At 53.3% G+C, this 13,634-nt stretch overlaps 1 protein-coding gene across 4 annotated transcripts in view; it reads left to right on the top strand.

Moving 5' to 3' along the window:
• The window catches only part of LPIN1 (lipin 1), a 67,215-nt gene extending 57,560 nt beyond the window's left edge, over positions 1 to 9,655 (top strand). For all 4 annotated transcript variants that reach the window (XM_044262063.1, XM_044262062.1, XM_044262061.1 and 1 more), the window contains 3 exons: positions 3,896 to 4,010; positions 4,766 to 4,869; positions 7,959 to 9,655. In XM_044262063.1, the coding sequence (XP_044117998.1) occupies positions 3,896 to 4,010; positions 4,766 to 4,869; positions 7,959 to 8,118 (379 nt within the window). In that variant the 3' untranslated portion in view covers positions 8,119 to 9,655. The remainder of the gene's footprint in view (positions 1 to 3,895; positions 4,011 to 4,765; positions 4,870 to 7,958) is intronic.
• The last annotated feature ends 3,979 nt before the right edge of the window (positions 9,656 to 13,634 follow it).

The following is a 13,634-nucleotide window of genomic DNA, read 5'->3' as shown; positions in this document are numbered from 1 at the left end:
GTGTGGCGGCGACAGGGGCCTCCACGGGTGCGGCACCCATTCCTGCGACGTGGGGCTCAGTCTCATGGTGGGGGTGTGGGGGCGTCTCCCTGATGGCAGGGGACTCGCCGTTGCTCTGTCGTCCCAAGACTGGGTTACGGGGCAGAGGTGAAGTTCTGGGGTTCGGCAGCAGCAGAGGCCGGCCTCTCGCTCTGGGAAGGAAGAAGCTGTTTCCCCAGTCACCGCGTTTCCCCTTTGGGGTTTTCCGAGGCGCTCTGAGACTCATCGATGCCCCTCTGTCGTTTGCTGGAGTAAAGTTACCTCAAGGGTGAGTTAGGACCAGGGACTGTGTGCACATTCAGGTCACCTCAGTGCCCGTCGGCCGTCCTCACTGCTTCCTCCCGGGCACCTGCCCGCGAGGTGGGCGCCGGTGGCCCGGGCCGCAGGTGCCTTCTTACTGTGCCCTGCTCCCCCGGGATAGATGCCTGTGACATCCTCCTCTCCGCTGGCCACACACTCACACACTAGTGCAGGTGCTTGAGTGTGTGTGAGACAGAGAGGGGAGAGGGAGAGACAGAGCCGGAAGCTGCATTTGGATGGTTTCCCCTGAGTGGACTGAAGTTTGAAATCATAATTGTCCCGTCAGCAGTGGGGTCCCGAGATGCAGAGTGTAGGACACTTTCAGTGTTGGTTTAGGGGAGGCTCTGCAGTCCGCGGAAGTCCGTGCAGAGCCAGGAGCAGCCCTGGGGTCTTACGATGCTCAGGTTGGCCGTCCGCCGCTGCCGCCGCCGCCACCATCCAAATTATACTTTGAGTAGGTACAGAAGAGTATTTCTAAGCTGCGTGCAAGGGGTAAATGCGAATCAGGTTGTGAACACCAGTTGTTGGGTCCCCCCAAAATGGGTACCCCGATAATGGGTCCATGATTAAAGAAGTGAGACTCATACAAAGAGAAAGTCAAGCAAAGCTTTATTTCGCACCAAGTATCAAGAAACAAACCGACCGTCAAACAGACCGGCCGCGGCTGCTCCTTATAGAGAGGACGACCCCTCCCTGCTTTCCAGACTAACTTTTATAGAGCAAAGGCCATGTGGTTGGGCCGGGCCACACACAGGCGGCCAATGAGATGGTAACACACAGAGAAAGCTGCACAGTCCTGCTAGGTCACACACGGGTGACCAACTGAATTACAAATTACCTAGTAGACATTTGAACCAGCCTATCACCTAGTTCAGAATTGGCGCCCAAAAGATGCCCAAAGCGCGGGGGCCCATACTCCTTGGTAGCTCGGAGACAGTGTGCGCCCCTGCTGACTGGATACCTCCACCTGGCCTGACCCACCCTTGTACTTGGGCTTTGTTACCTGGGACTGGTTTCGGGACTTGTTTTTTTTTTTTTTTTTCTTCCAATTTATTTATTTTCAGAAAAACTATTCATTATTTTTGCACCACACCCAGTGCTCCATGCAATCCGTGCCCTCTATAATACCCACCACCTGGACCCCAACCTCCCACCCCTCCACCACTTCCAACCCCTCAGATTGTTGTTTTTAAGTAAGTTCCCCTTGGGGGGGGTGGGGCAGAGTCAATTTACGTTTTACAACAAAATGGCAGTTCAACCAGCCGGGGGCCGCTCTGGCTGAACAGGCCCTTACACCGTGAGCCCACTGTCGGGTAAAGCCGAAGGTCAGCGGATCCGTCTGGAGTCCTGGTCGCTCCCATCCCGCCCCACCAAGCAGCGGCCGTAGCCACCCTCCCTGAATCCCGTGTTCATCATTCCCTGCTTTCTGGAACAGTTCTAGTGCACGTATTTGGAGGCCTAACCGATGTGGTCATCCACGCACACGTGTGGCCCGTGTGGGGACGCGTCGCGTTCTTCTGGAGCCCGCTGTTCTCGCTCAGCGTCCTGTCCCCACGAACGCCGAGTGGAGCTGCCACCCACCGCTCTGACTCGTGTGGTGTCCTGGTGTAGGACAACCCGCTGCTGGTGGAGACTTGGGTCATTTCCAGGATCTCCCCATTCGAAGCAGCGCTTCCTGGGTCTGCGCTGGGGGACACGGGCACGAGTTGCTGCGAGTGCGCACTTGGGATCGGAATTGCTGGCCACGGAGGATGTTTGGGTTCAGCATTATTAGCTCATTCCGAACTGTTTTCCAAAGTGGCTGAGCCCATTTCTGCACCCACAGCGGAGTCCAGGCTCTCCCCGTGCCCTGCTTTCTTGTCAACACGTTGCCTGCCATCTACATCTGGGCCGGTCCGGTGGGTGTGAACGGTCTCTCCTCGTGTGTTTACGGGCCGTTTGGGCTTCATCTTCTGTGAAGTGCCTGCTCGAGTGTTTGCCCAGTTTTCTTTGTGATTTATGTGTGTGTGATGGATTCTATACCTGCAGCCTTTCTCACGAGTTTCGCGAAGAGCCTTCCCCAGTTTATGGCTTGTGGTGAACATAAATTGGTCATTTCGTGTGCTCGAACGTGTCATTTCCCCTGTAGTTCGTGCTGTTTGGGTACTAAAAAGGGCTTCCCTGGCAGTGGGCAGAGAGAGAGGCTCCTATATTTTATCTGATGGTGTTGCCTTCCACGTTCAGGAGCAGGTGTGTGACCCACCAGGAACTGATTGTTGTGTATTGAGGAGAGGCCCATCGTCTCCCTTTTTTGGGTTTCTCTTCTAGGGATGTTCCATTGTCCCAGCATCATTACTGAAACAATGCCCTATTTCCTCCTGCTTTGAGCTGTCATTGTGCTCATAAATCAAGTGTCCATAAAGGTGTGATTTGGTTTCTGGCCTTTGCTCTTTCTTCTGTGTAATTGTGATGATCGAGTTTTTTGAAAACATACGGACAAGATCCTGCCAAGAGGTTGACTGAAATTACAATGGATCTGTTGTTCATTTTAGGGAGAGTCAGTATCTCCTCGTAATATGGGGTCTTCCAATTCACTTATATGGTGTCTTTTTTCATTTAGGACATCCCTAATCTATTTTAATAAAGTTTATGATTTTATCCATAAAAGTCTGACACATCTTCCACTACAGGTTTATTCCTAAACACTGTAAATTTTAAATGACTATTTACAGAATTACATTTTTACCTGCTTGTTGCTTCTGATGCATGAAAGTGCAACTGATTCGTGTACACTCGTGTTTTTTCGTACATTGATTTTATAACCAGCAGTCTTATTGATTCCTTTTTAATGATGATCATTCATCTGTAAATTCTCTTTTTGAATCTACCTTTTTGGCGACAGTTTCCCTTCCTTCATTTCCAATCCTCATTACCTATGTTTTCCTTCCATCCCCGAGCCAGCGAGGACCTGCCACACGGTGTTGGGTGGAAATGGTGGTCATGGCCAGCTGTTGCTTAGCTGTTACCCAAGACGTTTGCTGTGGGTTCGGAGTATGCCCTGCTATTCCGGGTTTCAGACTTTTCACCTTGATTCGTTGTTGAACCGTATCAACCACCTGTCTGTGTCTATTAATATGGTATGTTTTCTCCTCCTTTGATCTGTTAATGTGTTGGTCTGCATTCGTTGGTTTAAAGTATTGAATCGCTCTTGCATTCCTGGAATCAAATTTTGGTGCTTTGCGGCAGTTTGCACATGCTTATTTATTTAGGAAGTTTGCTCTGACACTCATGAGTGAGATCGGCCCACACTCTGCTCATGCTTTTCTTCTTTCAGTTTTGCTTATGAGGCTATAGGTTAGCCTCATAAAATGAGTTTGGAGATGTTCTCTCTTCTCCTGTGTCAGGAATTCTTTGTTCCTTGGATGACCAGTGGAGGTCTTTAGTAAAATCCGTTGTCTTTAGCTTTGTGGGAAGACTTGGAAGTCCGGATTCACCCTCCGTGAATTTAAAAATAGTTTGATGTTAAGGAAGCTTCTCCTCTCAAGCTGATCCATTATTTATTTATTTGTTTGAACAGAGAAGTGATTGAGAAGAAGCCAGAGAAGTTTAAAGTCCAGTGTTTGACAGACATCAAAAACCTGTTTTTTCCAAATACAGAACCCTTTTATGCTGCTTTTGGAAACCGACCGGCTGTAAGTAGTAAATTGGGGGGATATAAGAGGTCTGGAAATAACCGCCCTTTCTGACAGCAGCCATCTGCAGGGCGGGTCTTGACTCCACGGGGAGCCAGAGTCCCATCCCGCTGGAATTAGCTGTGAGGACATGCGCAGTTACCTCACCGTCTCTACTTTTCTTTGACGATTGGCTGGTGGGTTTCAGTCTGAAGCTTGAAAGGTGGGGCTAGAACCTTCAAATTCCAAACCACTTGCTAATTTAGTCGAACAAGAAGAACCTAGAATAGGATTAGACCCTTGCTACTGGCGGAGAAGCACAAAGCCAGGCCTTCACACCATGGCGCAACTGGGCATTGCAGGTTTTCAGAGCGTTGTAGCGTCTGGTGATAGACGTGCGTGGAGATTTTTAGGTGCACACCCAGACGTGCTGCAGAGTTTAGCGCTCCGGATGATCTCGTTTGGTATCAACTTCCCAGTAAGAAGATCCCCCTTTTGAAACTGGGTCAGAGCATAGCCTGCAGGGCTGTCAGATCGCAGGGGGCCCTGGGAGCCTGTTTACTCATGAGCTCAGCTCTAGCAGGATGAGCGCGGAGGCCCCAGGGGGAAACGGATTTAATAATTTCACGTCCAGAGACACTTTTTTCTCTGCACTACTTGGAAGTAGAGTTCTGGTTAATGAAAATTTTATAATAGTGCATCAAACTTGAAATATCCCGTATTTGTGTTTATAATGCGCTCTTTTTTTCCCCCTAATTTTACTTTTCCACATACAGGATGTGTATTCATATAAGCAAGTAGGAGTGTCCTTGAACAGAATATTTACCGTCAATCCCAAAGGAGAGCTCATACAGGAACACGCAAAGACCAACATCTCCTCGTGAGTGTCGTGCGCGGGCTGGGGGGTCGCTGTGTCCTTACGTTGTTAGCGTCTCCATCTTGGAACCGTGTTCACAGTCCACACTCTGCCTTTTTGTCCTTTGTTGCCTATATTTTCATCTTGGATTCCTACAAAGAAAATACATTTCAACTCCTGGCAGTTTGTCCAAAACTTAATTTTTGGACAGTCTGCATTAAATCAGGCCCCTCTGGGTCAACAGTTTAAACGAGTGGTTAGCTTCTGCCACTGAGTGGAACCGCATGAATTTCAAAACTAGTGGTTTCGATCGGCCAAGCGAGGGTTGAAAGCCTAGAGTGCGAATTGGAAATGGAACCGAATCGAGGTGTCATGTGAAGCTGTATTTACGGACGAGAAACTCTGTGTCTTCGCACGCCGACCTGCCACACTGCTCTCACCAGAAATTGCCAGAATTCCTCTCATACTTGCGGTCGGAGCCCCGGAGTCCCCTGGGGCAGTGGGCTGAGTGGGCTCGTGTCTGAAAGGGCGCGTCCTGGTCGGCGCAGACCCTCCTTGACTTGGGCGTGCCGGGTCCGGGGTGCTCCCGCCTGAGAGTAGAGAGCGTTTCCTCAGGCCTTGTGTGGGTGAGTGTTACCCAGCGGGCGGCACCGGGCAGACGGCCGTCCTCCTGCCGTGCCTGCTTCAGGGGCTGCACCGTCTACGCAGACCTAGAAAAGAGCCCGTGGCCCTGAGTGACCCCGGGGAGGACTGCAGGAGGCCGCCTCGTGGGCAGGAGTTGAACTAGGGCTTTGGTTCTAGCACCTTCGCAGGGAACAGTCTTCTCCAGGCACCTCCGGTGGTTTAAGGGAGAGGAGAGACTTAGGTTCCTTCTAGAGCACATTTTCACATCCAGGGTGATCCTTACGCCCGTTCAAGCTTACTTTAGCCTACATGGGGGCCAGCTGTAGGCTGGAGAGAGCCCAAGGGCCTGCCCACGTGCCTCCTTCCCCCAGTCATGCCTGTTCCTAAGCAGTTCTCAGGATACACCGGGAGAGAGAGGAGGACGGAGCCAAGAGCCTCCCCCGCCCTTCAGAACAGGGGGCAGTGCCAGGCTCCCTCCTGACTGGCAAAACAAGAGCAGGGACAGATTCCTTCCCCTGGCCATGTCCGGAGTGGCCCCAGCAGCATCGGGGACCCTCTCTCCCGCATGCCCCAGTGTTGCACCCCCCCCACATGAAAGCGTGTCCTGGTTTGGAGAAGGTCAAAGAGTTCACTCTTCAGGGTCAGAAAACCCATGAACTGATGAGGCACTGCCCAGAAATGGCCACAGCCCAGTGACAGGTCTGTCACAAGAGAGGTGGCAGGACGGGGTCCCAGCCCCAAGAAGCTTTACCCCGGAGGCCTGTGGGGTTATCCCCTTCTCTGAGACTCTGAGGTTCAGGCACCTTGGCCTGGGTAGATCTCTGTGTGGGAGGAACTTGGCGCCGTGCCGTCTTGTGCCTGGCCAAGGACAGGAGGCCCTTCCTGGGGGTGGGGGAGCGCCCCTCCATCTCCTGGAGAGCACATGCTGTCTCTGGCACCTAACTTGGGACGGTCTTTTTGGATCCGAGGACACCGTGTCCAAGAAATCGGATGGGTAGGGGCCCACGGCAGACCGGGGGGGTTGTCCGTGCTCTTTGCTGTGGCTTGTGTGCGAGAGGGGCAGGGCTGGGGCGCGGCTGGGCACGGCTGGGACGCAGCTGGCTCCCAGAGCACTGGGCAGTTTGGATCGGGGGCCTGTCACACACCCTGACGACACACCATGAGCTGCTCCCCATGGGGAAGGGCTGCCTCCCACAGCCACAGAACTCAAGCAAGTAGGTCTTCAAGCCAGGAGGCATTTTAAAAATTTGTTTTAATCCCCAGGAAAGACGTAATTCTTACTTGTTAGGGGAGATTTTCCCCATTCTGTGCAAGCACGATGTTCCTTATAAGCCCTTTGGGGCTCCTTTATTAAATACACACTCTCATCCTTAGTTAATAAGGTATTTGATGCCTCAGAACATGCTAATTCCTGGAGTTTGTTTCGAAAGCCCTTTTTGGTTTTTAGCAAATTGGAACTGGAGAGGGACCCTGTGACGGGCAGCAGAGACTCTGGGGACATGTGGAGAGGCCTGAGCTTGTCAGAATTTCTGGTTGGAGGCGCCCGGAGGTCTGAAAATGCATGTTCAATACAGCAACTTTCTTTTTGTAGTATAGGCCAAGGAGACTAGGACGTAGCATCTTGGGAATACACAGAAAATGGAGGGAGAGAATGTTGAGAAACACTCCTCTGGTCCCACTCCATATGCCATAAAGATGGAGGGCCCGGAGCCCAGAGAGGGCGAGATGCTTGCCCAGTCTGACACAGCTCCTGAGTGTGGGAGTGGATCCCGGGTCTCTTGTCCCTCAGGCGAGCTAAGGCTTCTTCCCGAAGGCTAACAATTAGCGAGGGCTAATGTTAATAATGGACGTAGAAGAATTCACTGAGCACCGAATATGTTATTTGATTGTTGCATACGTTATTTTATTTCACTCTCTTGCGGATGCTGGGGCAGTTTTCCTTTCCTTTCCTTTACAATTGAGGAGACTGTGACTTAGAATGGATGAAGCCATTTGCCCAAGGTCACTCCGCTGGTAAATGGCAGAGCTGAAGGTCAAGTCTGTGTCTCCTTAACCCAAGGCCCAGGGTCATTTCCTTGCACAGCAGAGCTGTCTGTATTGCACCAAACACGCACTTTTATCTGTGGTTCTTCCTGCAGGCTCGGGCGTGAGCTCCGAGGCAGGCAGCTGTCCGCTGTCACGCTGATTTCCTCCTGTCCCCCATTTCTCACTTGTCCCCCTTCTTTGGTCTTCCGTGCCAAGTCAGGTTTCACCCGCCTCGTCCCCGGGGGGCCTTATCTGAGTCCTACTTGGCACCCACCCTGATTTCCTGTTAATCAGTGAGGAATTATTCCAGAACAGTTGCCACCGGGTTAAGCAGGGTGGTCTGTTCCCAGGGTTGTGGGTCTCTCCTAGCTTCCAGGCACAGCACAGGGGGACCTGGCTGGTGTTCCGCGTGGCCAGGGCACGGGGCAGTCCCTCTGAGGCCATGATGTTCGTTCTCCCTGCAGGTACGTGAGACTCTGCGAAGTGGTTGACCACGTTTTCCCGTTGCTGAAAAGAAGCCACTCTTCGGACTTCCCCTGCTCAGACACTTTCAGTAACTTTACCTTCTGGAGAGAGCCACCGCCCCCTTTTGAAAACCAGGATATTCATTCCTCCTCAGCGTAAGGTGTTGCGGGCAGCCTCCTGACGTCATGTGAAGACTGGCGCCCCCGATTAAAGGACAGGCCTTGGGAGCCATGGAGCAGGAGCGCGTAGCCTGGTGGGCGGTCATTTGCTTAAGAGCAAAGGAATCGGAGGGGCATTTCTCTCCCTGCCCCATGCCCCGGGGTGGACATTTCTAAGTGGGTGTGAGTGGCGCACTTTAGAGGCCGCGGGTGCGTGGAGGGCGGGAAGGCATCCCTCGGTGGCGGCTGCCAGCCAGTCGCTGCGCTGCCCCGCGTCCCCTCTCGCAGTTCCGGCCTGGTGGCTGCCGGGGGTTCCCTGCCGATGACCGTTCCGCTGAGGCACCCCTGGGACATGGCCGAGGGGGGCCTGTTTCCACCTGCCCACGGGGTGTGCCACCTGTGCCCGCGCGGCGGGAAGGCGGCGGGTCTCGAGACCTGCGCCCGCGGGGTCTCCCCCTCACTGTACAGGCGCGGCCTGGGGGTGTCTCCCAGCAGTGTTTGCCGGCAGGTCTGATGGGTAGCCCATAAGTTCTTTAATTCCTTGGATGAAAGATAGCCTGGATAGTTGGTATACTTCCCCCCCATTTTTGTGGCCAAGGCTGGACCATTAAGACTATATGCCTTAATGCCTCTGTGGCAGGCATTTTATTTAGAATGTGCTTTGTCTGGCTCTCTCTAAGTTTGCAATGCCTTAAATTCAGATTATAGTCAGCATTCCTAGGGCAGTGTTTGGAAGGAGCGCGATGCTCTGCCGGCTCCCTTCTCCAGCCGGGTGCAGCTGGAAACTTCGAGCAGAGCTCCTGCCCTGTGGTGATGGTGTCGATTTCTGCTGGGAGCTCTCCAAAGAAAGGAGGTGGTTTTACGAAAATCATTTCAAGACGTTATGAGCTTTGTAGATACTCTTATTTATTATTTTACTCTGATTGGGTTATTGTTAGGAGAATTTTAGCCATAGTCTGTTATTGTAACTGTCATGAACACATCAAAAGGATAGAGACATTACACTATCCAAAGAGCCTTACTCTGTAGATCTCACAACACTGAACTTCTTTCTGAGTTTATGGGTAATACTTTTTATTTTCCCTCGCTTTTCCCGCTTGAGTCAAGGGCGAGTGGGTAATACTTCGAGTGACATTCTTCACGTTGGCAGATGATTCCTTTCCTCGTTTATAAAATTGGCCTCTGGAGAGAACAGTTTGAAAAGTGAAAGAATTATTTTCGTAAAAGATTTTGCTTTACTTTGTGAAGTATTATTTTTTTAAAGAGTGTTTTACCCCAGTGATTGCAAATGTTTTCCTATTTAAATTGCATTGTCATGAAGTCAGAACCTGCAACAGATGAATGAAATTTTACTCTTTCTGTGAAAGAAAATCCAGAGGTGTTGCCTTCATTGTCACTGGTGGGCTCTGTTAGCAAGGGGAGCCTTTACAGAACTGTCCGCCTGTGTCGTCGACCACAGACTTGCCTAGAATTGGAACGTGCATGTGCAGATTCCCTTTTGGAGGCATTAAAAATAATTAAAGATAGTTCTGCCTTAACTACTCTGGCCTGGTTCATTAGTGACCTTTAGAGGCTATGTTAATTCTGTCCTGAGGGTATTTCGGGGTGAACTTGAAGCGTTGTGAACTGAGCATGAGGTCACGTGCCTGCAGGGGCCGGCGTACTTTGTCCCCTGCACGGGGGAGGATCCGGCTTTGAGGAGGGGTCGGGTGTCCCATGTCCTGCCACCCAGCATACCCTCCATCAGGACAACCAGCTGCAGTCACTCTCTGTGTGGACGTGGGAGAGCTTGTAACCCTGCCCTCCTAATTTTGCTGTACCTTATGCCTCCACGCCACTGCACTCAGAAACAGAGCCTGCCTTCCAGGAGGTGACACACTCGGGTGTGTATCACGCCCAGAGCGTGACCCCTGGAGGGGCTGTAACATTCACACCTGCCGTGTGGCTTCTGAAAGTGAGATTTGTACGTGGCCGCACTCCTGCCTCTTTCAGCTGGCTTATCCGCCTTTACACACCTGTTACCCAGTAGCCCCGTGGCTGGTCGTGTGCCGGCATGCCGTGTCTGGACCCCACATTTCCCAGTTGCCCTGTGGAGACGAGCCCCTCCACGGGACATCATCCAACGATCATCCCGTGTAACTAGGGAGAACTACATACCTGGTACATGGACAGATGATTAGACTTTCCAAGGGGAACTCCCTTTTCCATTTTAGGTTGAGATCACCACTTCAAATATATTTTATTTACAATACTTGATCTGTGTTTGTATGTGCCGGCACGGTGACCCCAGTCACTGCGGTGCCTCACGGTGTCGTGCCGGCGGCAAAGCTGTTGTAATAAAGGAGACGGATGAGCGATTTCTCTGCAAATCAGGCGTGTGAATTTCAAAGTGTTTTGGTGAGCTACTAAGTTGCTTTCTAGGGTGTGAAATCAAGCATTTTTTATTGTCTACTCAAAAAAAAAAATCCTTAAGGCTATGGACCTGTTCAATATTGGGAATGAAAGAGCCAGTCTTTTCCTGATGCCTTTGGTGCGGTGCTGTCGCTCCTCCGGAGGCAAAGGGGGAACATGGGGGAGAGGAGGGAAGGCAGGGGAGGCTGTGTCCGGGGCCCCTCCTCCCGGTGGGAATGACTCGAGAGCAGAGCGGGCTCAGCTAAGTGTGGTGCGTGCAGGTTCCCCCGGGGCTTGGCCCATGACCCATGTGTCACCCAGCGGGCTCTGGTCCGTGGTCTTGAATGAGGTGCTCAGGTGCTGCTGCAGGAGGAGACACTGGAGAGGCTCAGGAAACCAAGGTCCTTATCCCTGAGTGTAACGCCATGGGAGGCACTTCACACCATGCAGAGCCCCGTGGGGAGGCTCTAGGGTGGTCGGAAGGCAGAAGTCACCAGAGGGAGGGGAGAGCCTAGGCCAGAGCCATTCCTGGGTTTCCAAAGGAGAGGCGGGGCAGGGCAGGGGGTCCAGCTTGAATTATTTCTGTGGCCTCCAAGCTGGAGGCGTGGTCCCTGGTGGTCTGGTGCTCAGCCCTGGGATGTTTAAGGCGGAGAAATGCCGCCTTCTGTACGCACGGACCAGCTAGAGGAGGGCTGGCTCTGCATGGCTTGGTTGGCGCGTTACAGGTGTGCCGCGGCTGGGCCGCTGGCGGCCCCGGGGAGGGGGCTGGCCAGTCTCTCCCCAGCAGAAAGGGTTGTAAGATGTTAGAACACTATAATGATACCCAGAAAATTAAAGTATAAACTGTACAGGTTCCCTCCCCTCCCATTCCCCGGCCTCAGTTTTTGGAGTCTTCTCTGTGGCACATGTGACCCGGTCTTCTTCCAGTTTCATGTAAATTCCAGTGAACGTACAGTGGGGTCTTAGTTTCAGGTGTGCAGTCGGATTCAGCACTTACCTGTGGCACCCGGGGATCGTCGCAGCAAAGGCCTGCCTTCATCCAGCGGCACCTGGCTGGCCCCCTTGCTCTTAAAGATTTTATTTATTTGAGAGAGAGAGAGAGTGTGCCCATGCATACACACTCATGTGGGGGGGGGAGGGGGAGGGAGAGAGGGACAAGCAGACCCTGCTCTGAGCATGGAGCCTGAGGTGGGACTTGATCTCATCACCTGGAGACCAGAACCTGAGTGGACATCAAGAGTCGGATGCTTAACTGACTGAGCCACCCAGGCACCTCACTCGCTTTTCCTTTTGAATGAATCAATCAGTCAAAGCCCTTGGCTAGGTCGCCCAGATGACTTGCAAATGGTCATAATTCCTATTGATTTTGTGCATCGTTGCCACACCCAAGACGTCCTGTTGCTTGGCCTGCATCCGCCTAGGTGTTTTGGGATAAATGTTTAAGAGTATGGGGCCCTAAAGGTGTAAAAGACGGCAATCTGGGGTCCCAGGCCGAGCTTCTCGCCAAGCCCGAGCGGAGCAGGCTGTCTCGGCGTCTCAGAGTTAACGCTTCTGTGTCTTGAAAACAAAACAAGCTCCCCTTATGGCGCTGACCATGGCAGATTTCCTCTGATTTCAGATTGCAGACTCTCTTATCTGTAAAGTAAAAATCCGCCTGAGCCGGACTCTCTGGCCCGGATCCTCCTCGCCTGCTCCCGCCCTCGGGCGCCCTCGGCTCAGCGTGCGGTTTCCATCCGGTGCTGTAGCGGCTCTCACACGCGTGCAGGAAAACCAGTTCGGCAGCTTGGATTTCCCCAGTGTCTCAGCTGTAAACACCTGAATATTTCAAATACTTCCTGTCTTGGTCTTCGAAACTGATGCAGCCAGCCGGACGCAGCAGCCTTTCGTTGGAGCCTGGGGAACGCGGACAGCGGGCCTCAGAGTGCCCGTCCCTAGAAAAGGGAGGGCCGTGCGGCCCTGGAGCAGCCCCGGAACATAGTCCCGGGCGTGGAGGAAACTGGGCAGGCCCCGTTCAAGTGAAAAGCCGAACTCTGGATTTCCTGGTTGTGGCGGAAGTGTTCTCACCAGCCCTTCGGGAGAGCTCTGGCCCATCAGCCAGCGCTCATCTCTCTTCCTCCCTTTGTGTGTCTGTACTTTGTCTTCAGAGGGGGCAGAGGACGGGGCGGGGGTGAGTGGGAGCAGGACTGCCCTGCTTCCACGGGCCTGGGGGTGGTGGGAGGGCATCCGTCTCTGCACCAAACAGAAGTGCTTAAAACCCCCGTCATGCTTTCCTCCTGCTTCTGACCACTTTTCCCACACGTGCTGCATCCCAGAGCTGTGGAGCATCCCTGCACGGGTGGGTCGGTGGGGAATGCTTGGTGCCTTCAGGAACCCTGAATGTGACCCCACTGAGGTGGGCCCTGGAATCTAGCAGGCCCCAAGCGGCCACCTGGGGGCACAGTCAGTTTTGGTTTGGAGGCACAGCCTTTAAAACATCATCTGGGCTTGACAAAGGCCCTTCCCTGTTGTGCTTGTCTTGGAGACCGGCCAGGTGTGTTGAGGGCTGGTGGGGAGGGGGAGGAGTGCCCGACGGGGACTGTTTGGGCGCCAGAGTGCCTCCGACTGGCACAGCCCAAGGCCAGACATCACTCACCAGCTCGGAGGAGGGAGCAGTTTGTGGGTGACTGTTGTTCAGGTCGAAGAACCACTTAGATCTGTGATTCTCAGAGCCTGCAGCTCCAGCACCGGGAGCTCGTTAGAAACGCAAGTCCCTGGGTGCGACCCCAGCCCCACTGAACCAGACCAGGGGCGCGGGTCCCACCACCTAGGCTAGTCCAGGATTCTGGCGCACGCTCAGTTTCCAGATGACACAGTGGAGGCCCACACCCGGGTCCTAGGGGCTGCTTCTGCCCTGGACTAACCTGGCCGGGCTAGAAAATGAGCTGCTCCTTTCCAGGAGGCAGGCCTCTGGAAACTCACTATGGGAGCTTGATTGACTCGGGCGGTGCCGGGGCAGCCCTCGGTTGCGTGGCTGCCAGCCTCAGCCCCCTTCCTGGCATCGGCATCTTCGTGGGCTGGCGGCGGCCGGGAGGGGACTCCGCCCACTCACTGAGACGGGCAGCTGGGTGCGTGTGAACGGCAGACCTG

This window comes from Neovison vison, chromosome 8 (genome assembly GCF_020171115.1).
Source record: "Neovison vison isolate M4711 chromosome 8, ASM_NN_V1, whole genome shotgun sequence".
In the NCBI taxonomy this organism is placed as follows: Eukaryota; Metazoa; Chordata; class Mammalia; order Carnivora; family Mustelidae; genus Neogale; species Neogale vison.
This window is presented reverse-complemented; position numbering and strand designations above follow the sequence as displayed.